General features: G+C 36.5%; 1 protein-coding gene across 4 annotated transcripts in view; it reads right to left on the reverse strand.

Annotated features, from left to right (window-relative positions):
* Window positions 1-16,122, reverse strand: part of Cul1 (cullin 1) — a 371,162-nt gene that overhangs the window by 111,150 nt on the left and 243,890 nt on the right. For all 4 annotated transcript variants that reach the window (XM_090405682.1, XM_090405683.1, XM_090405681.1 and 1 more), the window contains one exon: window positions 10,253-10,301. In XM_090405682.1, coding sequence (XP_090261808.1) covers window positions 10,253-10,301 — 49 coding nt within the window. The remainder of the gene's footprint in view (window positions 1-10,252; window positions 10,302-16,122) is intronic.

Here is a 16,122-nt window from a genome sequence, read left to right on the forward strand (position 1 = left end):
GTGCCACCTCCAGGGAGTCCAAAGACTCATCAAGGGAGGACACCTACTCTACATCTGTCTCCACCAACAACTACACCAACGCCATCTACTACCCACCACCACCACTAATATTTCCAAAGACAATCACAAACATCCATGCTCACAGCAGGATTTGAACCCACAGCCTTTTGGCTGGAGAACAAATACGCTAGCAGCTTGGCCAACCAGGTCGGTTATGGAGAATAACAGAATTTATATTGCTGATATCCCTAATTTGGTGGTCTCTCCAAGTAAAGTTTGCTATTGATGACATTCCAAGATTTTGTAAGGACCTGGAGTAAGGCTTTATGGAAAAATTGTGGGCTGACACATAGGATTGCTTCTATGCTCATAGGGGACAGGGTAATGAGTAAGGAATATTGAAAGGATGGTATGTCATCATCAACAACCATGGGTCCAATGCCCGTAGGTGTCTGCTGCCATCTTGATATGATTCTTCCATTGCATTCTATTTTGTGCAAGATGACTCAATTTGTGTATAGAGTTTCCGCACCATTTGACGATGTCATCGCCCCATTCTCTGTTTGGTCTTCCTCTTTTGTTCTTTCCTTCAATTATTCCAAACATCAATGTTTTTAGTTTTCTTTTATCATTCATTCTACATATATGGCCAAATAGATGTAGTTTCCTTTTGATTATTTTTTGGATCAGGTTTACTTTTGGTTGTATTCGTCTGTAGATTTCCTCATTGTTCACTTTCTGTATCCAGCTTATTCTCAAGATCTTTCTATAGCACTTTCTCTCAAATACCAATATCCTCCTTTCAGATTCTCTCAGGAGTACCCAGGCCTCGCATCCACAGAGCATGCTGCTGAAGATACAGGTTTCTACAATGTGCAGTTTAGTTTGTATCTTTATAGCTCGGCTCTTCCATATTTTGTCCATGGCTTCTAAAATAGTTGTTGCTCTGGATATTCTAATTTTTATCTCTTTTTTGGGGTCCAAGTCATGTGTCATGTGGCATCCAAGATATGTGAAGTGTTCCACATTTTCCAGTTGAAATCTGTCTATCGTAACTCTGTTCAGTAACTCCTGTTGTCCGAATATCATTGTTTAAGTTTTTTCAAAGTTGACATTTAGTCCATATCTTTTTCCTTCTGTGTGTATAGTGTTTGCAATGTCTGTTCCAGCCTTGCTGCATATCCTTCAATCAGGATGTCATCTGCAAAGCAGAGGTAGTTTATTCTCATGCCATTTATTGAAATGCCTCCACCTTCTTCTTTAATCTTATCTGGTGTTCTTCCCAGATGTGTGATGAAGATGATTGGTGATATTGGGTCCCCTTTTTCCTGTGCCAAACCAATCTCCAGTCTCACCTGCTATCCTGATTTTTGCTTGTGCTTGGCTGTTTACATCTTTCAGCAGGTGGATCAATTTATTGTTCACACCATAGGATTCCAGATAGCCCATGTTATATTTTGGTCAATATTATCAAATGCTTTTTGGAAGTCCACGAAAGAGCAATACATTGTTTTGTCCTTTCTTCGAGCTTTCTCTGCTATTAGTCTTAGTGCGAGTATTTCTTGCACTGTACTTCAATCTTGTCGAAATCCAGCTTGCTCATCTGGAAGATGTGCCTCCATATGCCCCTTCAGGTGTTCTGTTAATATTTTCATCAGCACTTTGCGAAGATGACTCATTAATGCAATAGTTCTGTAATTGGTGCATTCTAAAGACTGCCTTTCTTATGAAGAACAACCAAGACTGATTTTTTCCACTCTTCGGGGACATATCCTGATCTCCATATTTCATTACATAGCTAATGTATTTCTTTTCCAACTGATTCGCCTCTATATTTTAGCATCTCGCCTATTATGTTGTCATTTCCAGGACTCTTATTGAGATGTTTTATAGCCTTATTCAACTCCTCTTTCAAGATGTCATTTTCAAAGATCTCTGCTGGTGGAGAGATTGCTTTTAGTTCTTGGATTACTTCTGTTGCAGTATCATTTAGTTTATTTTTATATAGTTCGCTGCAATATCTTGTCCATCTATGTATGATTTCTGTCTTGTCCATCAATACCATTTTCATCTTTGACTGCTACTGATCTTGTTTACCACTTCCTATTGACATTTCTTATAAATTTGTAGACCTCTCTAGTTTTGTTCTCCACAGTACTGTTCAATGTCTTTGCACTGGTCCTCCAACCATTTAGCTTTATCAGATCTTGCTGCTTTTCGTACTTCATTGCATTTTTGATGGTATAACTCATCTGCTGCCTCTGAATCATCTCTTTTAAGTTTCAGTTCTCTTTTCTCTTGTACCAATTTTAGGGTTTCCTGAGTTATCCATTTCTTGTTGATCTTTTCCTCTTTCAGGAATTACTTCCTCTACTGCTTTTTTTTAGCACTGTAGTCAGTTGTTCTGCTCTTGTATTTATATTTTGTTTTTCACTTGCGGTCTTAAGCTTAGTTTCCAATATGTTCTGATATGCTGTTCTTAGCTTGTCTTCATTTAGTTTTGAGATGTCTCTAGCTTTTTGGAACTTTCCTTTGTACTTCTGTTTCAGTTTTAGTCTTATATTCGCAATCACTCAACTGTGGTCCGAATCAATATCAGCTCCTTGGAATGATCTGCACTGTTGAACTGAGGTTCTCCATTTCTGGTCTATATATATGGTCGATCATATTCCTGTGTTTGCCATCGAAGGAGTGCCACATCCATTTACGACAATCTTTTTGTTGGAATTTGGTATTGCAAATCATCAGGTTGTTATCTGTGGCAAATTCCAGAAGCATCTCTCCACGTTCATTTCTTTCTCCATATCCAAATTTTCCCATCCTGTGTTATTTTTGCCAATCTTTGCATTCCAGTCTCCTCCAATGATGAATATATCCTGCTTCAGCACCTCATCAATTACTAGTTGTAGATCCCTGTAAAATTTCTCAATGTTTTCATCTGCACTCTCTGCAGTTGGCGCATACATTTGAATGGTTGTGATATTAAATGATTGGGCACTGAATCTTGCAACCATTATTTTCACTAACTGGTTTGCATCCTATCATTGCCTGACAGGCCTTGTTACTTAGCAGGAAACCTACACCTGCCTCATGCTTATTTTCATTTCCTGACCAGAGAATGGTATATAAGAGGTGTTAATTCTAGAGCAAGTTTTGAATAGAAATGGGAGGATACCATTAAGACCAGAATAGTTGCTAGCATCAAAACTATTTAATTCTGGCAAAAGACCAGGAGGTATGGAGTAAAATGTTCTTGGTAATGTATGAAATAATTTGCTGCAGTCATCCATGCTTGAATTGCAAAATCTTATCTTTAGATTATGTCATAATGGGAACATCTGGCTGTCAGAAAAGCAGAAGCATGGAAGTCTTGATTACCATTTAAGCAACAGGCAGATTTTCTGCGTTTGGCACTTCCAAAATCAATCAGATTTCGATTCTCCTCCCTCCGAAGATGCTTTAAGCTGTGAAAGCAGAGTGCAAAGCAGTTGGAATTTTGTTCTTAAGCCATTTGTGATGTGCTGTATTTGTTTGTCTTAATTTAAGAATACTGTTAAAAAAAAAAGCCACAAATGGACTGTACTTTAGTTAAATCTAAGAGGCAAACATCTGACATTATACTGTACTAAAAATAAACTGAACAGATGAATATACTGCTTGGAAAGTGGTGAAATGGGTGTGAGAAGGGAACTGATGGAGTTTGAAAGAGACATTGTAATGGGATGCCATGTTGCAGGTTTATATGTTTGGCAAACTAGGCCATTCCCTGGTCAACAATCAGTGATACCATACTGAGATAGAAATGCAAGTGCTACTAGAAGTGGACGACCCTCCAGATTCACCAAATGTGACTGTAGAGTACTTTGAAAGATAATATGTTAAATGATAATATAAAAATAAAACTATAAAAATAATGATAAACTGGAGGGTCAGGTGCATTCAAGGTCACATCCACCCAACAACAGTCAGACTTTTTTTTTTTTTTTTTTTATCCCTTTGGGAAGAATGGTCCAAAATTTACATTGAATGCAGAGTTTCTGGCATCGACTGACACACAAATCTGCACAAAAACATTCAGTACCAAAGCTCATAACATGGGTTTCCATGGAAGGACCACAATATGCAAGCCCCACATTACCCAAACCAACATGCAGCGTCGTCTTTAGTGGTGCCAGACTAAATATGTAGAAGATGACCTCCGAATTTCATAGTCTACTATGAAATTTGGATGTGGCGGTGAGATGGTACGGATCTATTTTTCCTGGTTTGTGCTACCAAGAACACTAACAGACGTATCTGAACATTCTGGACAATGCAATACTTCCTACTTTGAGGTGTGTCAATGGAACTGACCATCGTCTCTTTCAGCAAGACAATGCATTGTGTCGTAAGGCACTAACTGCTTGGTTTGTGGACATGAACAGCAGCACAACTGATTAGCCTCCACGGAGCTCTGATCTCAACTCTAGTGAACATTGGTGGGATGAACTGGAGTGTCAGGTGAGATCAAGTGACTCTGCCCCACAACAGTCCCAGATCTCATTACATGCCGACACGAAGAATGGTCCAAAATACCAATTGATCGCTATTGTACGCTTGTGGAAATTATGCCTCATAGGAATGCTCCAGTCATTGCAGAGAAAGAAATGCTACATCTTAATAAGGGTGGGTGGGTGTTGTGGCTGTTTATTCAGCATACTATGGTGTCTGTTGACTTCTTTCCAAGCAGTATATATATCTCATATGTGCTGTGTATGGTTTAAACAAGTCAAAAAATTATCAAACTGTGGTTTGTAACAGCATTCTTATATTAATGAGTTAATATCCAAAGAATGGGATGCTTAAGGGTCAAAACTATATAACTGAGAGGAGACCTCCACATAGACTTTAAAGGAATGCAGAGAACTGACCAGGGCTTCTGAACTAATGTCCAATCCTCACCTTCTCGTGGTGCACCCTGTTAGGTATCTACCTAACAGGGTACTGAACAAACGAGAATGGGCTGGCAATTTGGGATTTAGCCGAACAAATTGTATTCTTATTGGCTTAAACCAAAATATCAAAATGGTACAATGACAGAATTTCATGCCGGCTTGGGCATCACCCGGTTAAACAAGGCCTGAGTTGTTTTCGCCAGGGAACCAAGGCAAACAGCAAAAAGTCAGCTACTGGAACAAATCCTAAAACACACCCCAATTCAACATCAGAGTTCAAGATCAGTAGTATAAACATAAGAAGCCTGAATGGCAAAGAAATGGGGGCTAGCTGAGGAATTGGATAAGTATCAAATCGACATAATAGGGGTGACTGAAACAAAAAAGGCAAAAACTGGTGAGATTTTTCTGAGCAATAAATACAAAATGTTATATTCAGGAAATGACAATCAAGGAAAAGAAGGATAGTCACAGTATTCAACACTAAATATGAGGCTAATCTTCTTGAATGGCAGGCGATCTCAAGTAGAATGATGCAGACAAATATGAGAATGGGGAACTGGACAATGAGACTTATTTGTGCCTATGGTCCCACAGAAGGTTCTACTAACATAGAAGTGAAGAACTTTTTTGAGGCTTTAGAGAAAGCAACTGACACAATGAAAAATTGGTCCTTGTTGGGGATCTAAATATCAGAGTACGAAATGATTGTCAGACATACAAAAATATTTTGGGAAAATTTGGAGAAAAGAGCAAAGCTAACAATAATGGCAAATACCTGTTATATTTCTGCTCAGGACATGGACTGGTTATCACTAACACAGTGTTCCAACATAAAAATGTGCACAAATTCCCATGAAGAGAAAAGGCAAGGAATAAGAAAAGTCTCATTGACTATGTTATTGTTGATAGTGATGTTTCCTCCCTGGCACAGGACACCAGAGTGTATAGAAGATTTGAAATTGGAAGTGATCACCACTGTCTTGAGCAGGATAAAATTGAATTTCATACTGAAAAAAAGAACATGTAAGAAAGTTTTAAAGTGAATAAAAGTTGAGCAGCTCTCAGATGTGAACTACAGACTAAAATACACAAAGATTATTGAAGAAAAAATGAAAGTTTGAGAACAGGAATCAAACCTTGGAGATTCAGTGGCAAACTCTGAAGGAAACATTGATTGATTCTGCCAGAGAGGCATGTGGTGAGGTTGTCTGCAAGGATAGCAAAATCAGAATCCATGGTGAACACAGGAAGTTAAAAGGGCAGTGAAGGAAAAAAAGAAAGCATATTAAAAGTTCCTGGCAATTAAGTCAGCTTGTGCTCTTACAGAATACAGAGACAAATGTAAGAAAGCTAAACACTGTGAAACTAGCTAAACAAAAGTAATGGGAGGACTTTGGTGAGAACATAGAAAATAAATATCAAGAAGGTGACAAGATATTCTGGAGATTGTTGAAGCTCAGAAATGTAGGAAAGAGTGCTGTACAAGGAATTAGAGATGCTAAAGGTGATATGAAAAATGGAGAAAAATATATCCTTGAAGTATGATATAATTACTTTGAAAAATTACTAAATGAAACAAGAAGTGATGACAGAACAGTGGTAAAAAACTGACCAGGCATGCAATCAGGAATACATATCCATACTTGAAGTAGAAAAAGTCATCAAAAGCCTGAAATGTGGAAAGGCAGCAGGAGTAGATGATATTCAATCAGAAATGCTCATGCATGGAGGTATAGAAGTCTTATAGTGGCTGCACTGCACAGTTAAGAAGGCCTGGACAGGGGGACGAATCCCAGATGATTGGAGTAGAGCTCTCGTTGCACCCATACATAAAAAGGGAAATAAAACTGAATGTGAGAATTACAGAGGTATATCTCTACTGCATGTTCCTGGTAAGATTTATGCAAGTAGGCTTGAGAAACAGTTCAGAAGGATTGAGGAAGGGAAGCTTGGTGAAGAAGCTGGATTCAGGCCAAATAGATGCTGTCAGGATCAGATTTTCACTTCCCGATGAATAGTTGAGAAATCATGGGAAAATAACAAAGTGCCAAGAGATTATCTACAAGGATCACATTATGAACGAAAGTGGTATTAAACCTGATATCAAAATTGAAGATGTTAATATCAGCTCTTTGCTTTATGCAGATGTTGTTATACTTCTAAATAAATCTGCTTCAAGTTCTGCAAGATTCCCTGACTAAATTGAATAACTGTTGTAATAGATATGGTATGAAGGTCAGCATTAAAAAGACAAAGACAATGAAAATAGGCAGAAACATTAAAGTATCAACTGCATTGTGAATGGAGAAGCTATAGAACAAGTAAAACATTTCAGCTATAGGCATGATTTTTAGTGAAGATGGTAAATTAAATATATGGAAATAGACAACAGAATCAACAGAGTTGGTATGGTAGGAAGTCAACTGAATAAATGTATATGGAATAAGACAGAAATTAGACAAAACGCTAAATTAGTAGTATACAAGACAGTGTTCAAACCAATTTTATCTTATGAATCTGAGAGCTGGGTCAGAAGTAAGACACTTGACCAAACACTAGAGACAGAAGACATGAGAGTCCTTTAATATGAGAGTCCCCATATTAAAAATGAGAATATTAGGAAAGAACTGTCAGCATCCAGTAATGCATTAGAAGTGCTAATCTCAGGTGGTGGTATGGCCACTTAAACAGAATTTGAGAATGAAAGATTAGCAAAACAAGTGTTCTCTGCCAGGTTGGCAGGAAAAAGACCCAGACGAAGACCAAAATATAGGTGGAGTGATACAAAAAAAGTGCCTTAAAAGGCAGAAATATAAGATCTGATAATATTGAAGTCTTGATTGATTTGGAGGAAAACTGTAGATAGTAAGTTATTAATGATGTAAATTTTTCATGTAGTACTATCATATCCTGTACACCCCTTGAGGGTATATAACAGGAATATGATGATGATATCCAAAGAACTGCACTCTAGGCACTGTCTTGTCTCCCGATATCAAACTGAAATGAGTAGTTAAGAAATCCTCTAAACACTAAATTTCAAAAAATAAAAATAAAATTTTATTTTTATTTTTTGCCAACAAAAACAGCAAGAAAATATCCTTCAACCCATCTTCAAGACTAAGACTGAAGAAAATAAAATTATTCATTATTGAATCTCAAACCAGAAGAAAAATTCCTATAATTCTGATGTGTTTTTACTCTTGTGTTCCTCCAAAAATAGTCCAACTAAAACAAAAATTGAGAGTTCTGACAAATTGCTTCAAGGATTCCAAATGCCAAATTTCAATTAAATTTGTTCAATCAGAATCCAGACTAAGGTTATGTATAATGCAAGAATGGAAAAAAAATGCCATAAACATTTTTTTGCAAAATGCACCTAAAAACATGTTAAATTTTTATTAAATTACTTTATGATGGTAACATATGTTGTCATGATTAGAAATATATACATGTTAGCACAAGAATAATGTTTAATTTGCCAAATATTTCGGTCTGAATATTACAGACCATCTTCAGTGGCTACATAGGATAGTTTTACAAAACAAAGTGGAATACGAACAATTGATCATTCATATATAGAACGTGCCGCATGATGTCATATCGCTAAGTATTAGAAGAGTAAACATTTTTTAAAAAATATAATTAAAGATATCAATTCAGAAATTCATATAATGATCTTAAATAACATTATACTGATAAAAAAAAAATTTTTTTTTAAAATTGTGTTATCCTTATTAAACTTTCCCAAATTTTTGATATAGATATACGTCATTATGATTCAAGTTAGGACGTTGAAGAAAATTGAAAAAGACAAGTTATCCTTTTTAGACTTCCTTCTCATCCGTTCACCTTCTGGTATTCTTACAACAACAGTTTACAGAAAACCAACTTTTGCAGGTCGTTATATTCTCAAAGAATCTGCTCATCACCCTTGTCAAAAAAACAGGAGTCACAAAATGTCTAATCCGACGAGCCAAAACCAGCTGTTCAACTTCTCACTTATTACAAAAGGAACTTTCGACTATCAAACATCACATGAAACTAAATGGCTTCTCCGAAAAGCGTACACAACATCTTTGATTCTTACAAACCAACACAGAACAACCAAGATTCAATACGTTGAGTTCCATTTCCTTACATTTCTGGGATTTCAGAACCAATTTCGAGAATTCTAAAGAAATATAATCTAACAGCCACTTATACACCTATTAACAAATTATCCACCCATTTTCCTTCATCTAAAGATAAACGCTCAACCTTGTCTCTACCTGGTGAGTATCAAGTTCCTTGTAATTGTAATCTTTCTTACTTTGGACAAACTGGATGTTCCATAGAAAAAAAGAATTCAAGAGCATCAGTCATCAATTCAACACAACAAACCTGAGAAATCTGGATTAGCTCAGCATGGATTAGAAACAAATGACAACATCCTTTGGTCCAAGACTCTCCTCCTACACAGATGCCGCTACAAATTTGAATGTTTATCTAAAGAAAGTGTAGAGGCCTTACTTCAACGTCCTAACTTGAATCGTAGTGACTGTATATCTATATCAAAAATTTGGGAAAGTTTAATCAGGATAACACATTAATTTTTTTTTATTTTATTTATTTTTTTAATCAGTATCATGTTATTTAAGATATGAATTTCTGAATTAATGTCTTTAATTATGTTTTTTTAAAAATGTTTACTCTTCTGATACTTAGCGATATGACATCACACGGCGCGTTCTATGTATGAATGATCAATTGTTCATATTCCACTTTGTTTTTTAAAACTATTCCTATGTAGCCACTGAAGATGGTCTGTAATATTCAGACCGAAATATTTGCAAATTAAACATTATTCTTGTGCTAACATGTATATATTTCTAATCATTATGTCACAAGTATCGTTAAAAAATTATATGTTGTCATGATATTTTTTTCTTCCGCAGTGTTGATTATAGAGTAATAAGTTAATGTGGATAACTTACATCTCGATAAAATATAAAATGTTCTCATTATAGAAATAGCAATATAAATTAAAAGTATTCATTGATTTTATAGCCAAAGTGTGGTTTGCTTTTGGAACTTAGTTTTGAAAAGCAACCAAGAAATTACAAGAATACAATCTTGGGCATCTTAAATCTTAAAAAAGAAATTTTAAAAGCATTAATGCTTTTAAGATTTCAATTGCCTCAAATATTTCAAATTTCTGGTTCTTTTCAAATGCAATGTGAAGCCATTTTATGCTCTTTTTTCTATATAGCAACAGGAACTCATCAATAAAATACAGTATGTTACATATAATGCTTATGGAAAAATATACTTACCACTTGATTTAGTGTATCTTCTAATTCAGATTCTTCTGGATTTTTTGAACTAAAAGTCAAAATATAGATCTAATTCATGAGCTAATAAAATTTTCAATTTGAATATAAGCAAAATCTACTCGCACTATAGTACCACAAGAAAATACATATCCTTTTATTTTCACCTATATTATACTTCATGTATTCAGACAATTTGACCAATGAATAAATTAATTGCTAGTTACTAAATATTCACAAAGCTAGTTAAGTGACAAGATTAATGATATCAAATCAAAGCACAAGAGATAACACAACAGGTGAATGGAGAAGATGGCATAAGAACTATATGAACTCTATAGATCCCCACTTCTAGTTGATGAGGTTTTCGAGCAAGCAGATTGAGATGGCTTGGACATGTGGTAATAATACTTAAAACAAGAGAAATTGAAAAAAGGGTAAAGAAAAGGCTGAATTTACATCGAACAGAATTGGTACTAAGATCAAATTTTTTCCTAAAACCAAATATTCAAGAAATTATTAGAACATAATCTGTATTTAAATTCTATAGGTCTGGAAAAAACTTAAGAACAATTTTTAGTGAAGATGGCAAATTAAATATGGAAATAGACAACAGAATCAACAAAGCTGATATGGTAGGAAGTTAAGTAAATAAATTTATATGGAATAAGAGAGAAATTAGTGAAAACACTAAATTAATTGTATACAAGACAGTATTTCAAACCAATTTTAACTTATGGATCTGAGAGCTGGGTTAGAAATGAAACCAAAGACTAGACCACAGATACGAGAGTCCTGAGAAAGATTAGAGACATGAACAGATGGCTCTATTTGTATTCTATTCCCTCAACTATACTGCTGGTGGGAATAGCTATATGCTACCATACTAGGGAAATGATTATGAGCAAGGCAGTTTCCAGTTGCCTTCCTTGTTGTACTATATGCTATGACTGTAGTAGCCTGTGTGTTCACGGGGACAGTTGGTCTACTTGAGGGACGAAAGACCCTAGATAAACTGATGGAAAAAACCCTGCTGTCCACACCCAAGACCGGCTAACTTGGTTATGGCTAAAGAAGATCATTAAGCTCCTCACATTGTCGACTAGAATTGAACCTAGGACACTCCTTTCCCAGGCATATGGTTGCGAAGAGTATAGCCACTAGGCTAACCGCGTGGGAACAGATGGCATCAATGGCAATATTATCTTAAAAAATGAGGATAACGAGAAAGAACTTGATATTGTTAATATCCAGGAATGTGTTAGCAGAGCTAATCTCAGGTGGTATGGTTACTTAAACAGAATGGGAGAGGAAAGATTAGCAAAAGATAAGTGTTCTGTCGCCAGGTTGGCAGGAAAAAGACCCAGAGGAAGATATAGGTGGATTGATATAGTAAAAAGTGCCTTAGAAGACCGAAACATAAGATCTCATCATGTTGGAGCCTTGACAGATAACAGATTGATTTGGAGGAAAATTGTTAATAGGAAGTTAGTAATTAGGGTTTAGCTGAACAAATTGCATTCTTACTAGCTTAAACCACAATGTAAAAATTATGACACAACGAAAGAATTTCATGCCGGCTGGGGCACTGCCTAGTTAAACAAGGATGCCGTTGTTTTTGTCATGGAACTAAGGCAAACAGCGCAAAGTCAGCTACTGGAAACAAATCCCAGAACACATCCCAGCACCAGAGTTCAAGATTGGTAATATTAATGTAAGCAACAATGGAAAAAAAAAATGAAACTAGCAGAAGAATTGGATAAGTACCAGATCGACATAATAGGTGTTACCAAAACAAAAAAGACAAAAATAGTTGAGATCTTTCTAAGCAACAAATACAAGATGTATATTCAGGCAATAACAATCAGGAAAAGGAGGAAGTAGCTGTAGTATTCAACACCAAATATAAGGATAAATTTTCTTGAATGGCAGGAATATCAAGCAGAGTAATGCTGACAAAAATATCAGAATGGGAAACTAGACAATGAGTCCTATATGTGCATAATGTCCCACAGAAGGTTCTGCCAAGGAAGAAATGGGCACTAGAGAAGCCAGCTGACACAATGAAAAAGGAAAATTTAGTTCTTGTTGGAGAGCTAATCAGCAGAGTAAGAAATGATTACCAGACATATATAGTCTTGCCATAAATACTGTTACAACTTCTGCACACCATTGTGCTGCCCAGAATTGTTAGACCGGTACCATCAGTGGTGCAGTGCACAGCCAACATTGTTTTAGAGAGAGGTCTAGTAGTACAGGTTAGCATGCAATGGGAAGATTATGAGAACCATGTAATTGTAATAGTGAGGGGTGTGAAGGCCTCTGCGATAAATCCTGAAAATGCAGAAAGTGACATCTCAAGAGATGAACATTTTACAGAGAATCATGTCACGTGTACTAACTGATGACCTGGGAGTGAGAGTGGTAAATCAGGCACTTCACGAACAACAGATATCCTCTTCTTTGAAGAGTGTGTCAAAATGATCAGGTATATGACCTAGATCAGAGGTCTTCAATCTTTAAGACAGTGCAGGCCGCATTAAAAATTTCAATGAAGCCCACAGGTCACTAACTATACTGTGGTATTTAGAACTATAAGATGCTTTCCAGATTCACAAGGAACGCTGTGCACTTGATACTTTACATAAAATCCTATAAAAATCAACAAACTCAGCTTTAAGAGTGTAGGTAGGAGTCAGATTCATGATAAGTAAATACAATCAATACTTGAGAAAAGATAATTTAATGAAGAAAATATTCATTATCTACAATGTCAATGGGCAACGTTTTTAATTGACCAGCTTGTCAATGTTGGCATCAATGTTGGAAGACGCCATGTGCCGAGTATTCTCGAGGTGTTGGTCCGTAATCCGAGTTCTTCTCTTGGACTTCAAGATGCTTTGTTCTGGAGAAGAACTGTTCACATAAGTATGTACTTCCTAATAAAGCACACATCTTCAAAGCATGCCGGTGAAGATTAGGGAATGAGTCCTCAAAAATGTAGTCTTTGTAAGCAAGGGCACATTGAATGTTTCTCTCAAAGAAGAGTTGTTTTGGGGTTCAAGCAGCTCCATTTGTACTGAATGGCATTGAAAATAAATCTAAAGAAGACTATTGGTTATGAAAATCACTAAATCTCTCTTTGAACTCACTTCCCAACATGGCTAATTTTGTAGCATATTTATCAACAGACGAACAGTTGGACTCGGCGAGAAGCTGAAAATGAGTTGTCTTTTTTTGTGAGTTGTGCCTCCCAAAGTTTGAACTTGGCCACAAAAGCTTTGATGTGATCAAACAGAGTGGGCACCAGTTGATCTTTGGATTGTAGCTGCGTATTTAGGTCATTCATATGCAACGAGATGTCGGTCACAAAGGCAAAGTCTGTCATCTCTTTGGATCATTAAATTCCACAATCTGATTCCCATTGGTTTGCATGAACTGCTGTATTTCACTCCTTAAGTCAAAGACTTTTAAGAACCTTCCCTCTGCTCAACCAACGCACATCACTATAATAAACCACATTGCCATAATCCGCTTCGCACTCTTGGGCCAAAAACTCTTGGAATTGACGTTGCTTCAATCCTCTTGCCCTAACAATGTTGATGACAGTCACAATAACTTTCATGATTCTCAAATCCAATAGTTTTCGTGCACAAATTCTCGTGGATTAAACAGGTGGTAATGGACAAAATCTTTTCCTTCTAGTTCCAGTTCTTTCCGTAGTAGCGCAACAAACCCTTCGTTCTTTCCCACCATAGCAGAGACACCATCAGTTACCACACCCTTAAGGTTGGTTAAGCCGAGGTCGAAACGCTCGAGCGTTTTCTTGGCAGCTTCAAGAATATCAGTGCCTTTCGTCATTCCTTTTAGGTACGAGCGCTAGCAGTTCTTCTGTCATATTGAATTGTTGATCAATGCCACAGAAAAAGATAGCCAGTTGTGATGCATCCTTCACATCTGTGTTCTCATCTAAAGCAAATGAATATGATGTAAATTCGGAAAAGCGTTTTTTTAAAGTTCCTTCAATGTCATTGGCAAGTTCTTCGACATGTTGTGCTACAGTTACCCCAGACAAACTCTGTTTTTTAAACACTTCCTTATTATTTGGGCACAGAATATCCCCATCAGCGATGAGACACTCTTTCACAAATTTGCCGTCCAAGAAAGCTTTTGATGTTTTAGTAATTTTTTCAGCTATTACATAACTTACTTTGACGCATGCTTCGCTCTCTTTCCTCTGCCTTTTAAACGTACCCTGCTGGCATTTTAAATCAATTTGGAGGTGGTTCACTTTGTCCACACGAAGCAGCCCCCTTGAAGGTGATCAAAATTGGAAGTATGCTTTGTCTCATAGTGTCATTTTATATTGTATTCTTTTGATACTGACACTGATTCACGACAAATTAAACACACTCGCTTATTGTCAAAAATTGGTCCACTTTTCATTAAAAACTTGACAAGAATCACTTGATTTATGCTTTGTACTTGTAGATGCCATAGTGATGGAAGATGAACCCCAAATAAATTATTCAAAATGGTTATTATCCACTGAATGTCTCACACTAATGAAAAAAAAAAAAAGTCTGGTAATATAAAACCACAATAGGCTATGTATGACAATACAAACCTGCAACCAGGATTCAAAGAGATCATTACCCCACATCAGTGATGGTTTGGTGGGGGATTCCAAGTTGCATTTCTGGAGAAAAGAATCAAAACCTCTGCCAAAGTGCATCAAGACACCATGCTGGAACCTGGGGTATGGCCCCCTGAACAACACCTTGTTTCACAGTAGGCAGTGGATCTTCCAACAAGACTCAGTCCCTGTATCCCTGCACACAAGGATAGGACTATACAACAGCAGTTGGAGGCAAGTGTACCAGATCACCATCTGATTGGCCACATCGAAGTCCCAATCTGAATCAGGCTGGACTTCAAATTATCAGAGCTTCAGTAGCCTACAAGAAATGACACCCTAGCATATGTTGTGTGCGCCACCACCAGACTTTTGTGAGGCCACAAAAGTCTGGGGCTTCACAGACTTTTGTCTTCACATGCATGAAGGCAAAAGGGGGAAAATTGAACAGAGTGCTGCTATATGGTTTGTATGTGCTGAAAGTTGTAAATGATTTATTAATAGGTTAAAAGGTTTATATGCTGTTCAAGATATAACAATATTTATGGCTAGACTAAGTAGAAATAATTATTTTTCAGGAAATAACATATACCAAAATATTAATTACAAAAACTAACGAATAATTTTCTATATTTCAGCAATGTTACGTTAATCAGCAAGGATCACAAAAAACAATGTGCACTAACATTAACACTGCACAAGTGAGGCTGAAGAAAGGCAACGAAAGTCAGGCCTAGAGTCCTAAACAGCATCCCCTATGGGCTAAATTCGGTGGTCTTGGCCTGAAGATCCAAGGATTAATGCTTCCCAAATTTGGAGCAGTCTCTGCCCCAAACAGTGGCCTTTGTGTACACATTTCACACCTGGAGAAAAGAATGTTAAACATGCGTCACTGGTAGACAGAAAAATCTATTTGCCACCACTTCACATCAAACTTTGACTTATGAAAATCTTTGTGACAGCAATGAATCAGGAAGAAGCAGGATTTCAGTATTTGAAACAAAAATTTCCAAAAGTGATGCAAAAGTAAAGGAAAGTATTTTCACTGGACCACAAATAATATTGTTAATAAACGATTCCAAATTTGAACTAATTCTAAACCAAAAAGAAGCTAATGCATGGACACATTTTTAAGTTAGTTGCAGAAAACTTTTCAGGCAACCACAAATCTTCAGATTACAAAGAAATCGTTTTTTCTATGTTCTAAACAACATATCATGATATGGAATGTAAGATG

Source organism: Typopeltis vanoorti, chromosome 15 (assembly GCF_054136105.1).
Source record: "Typopeltis vanoorti isolate ZY-2024b chromosome 15, IOZ_Tvanoo_1.0, whole genome shotgun sequence".
Classification (NCBI taxonomy): domain Eukaryota; kingdom Metazoa; phylum Arthropoda; class Arachnida; order Uropygi; family Thelyphonidae; genus Typopeltis; species Typopeltis vanoorti.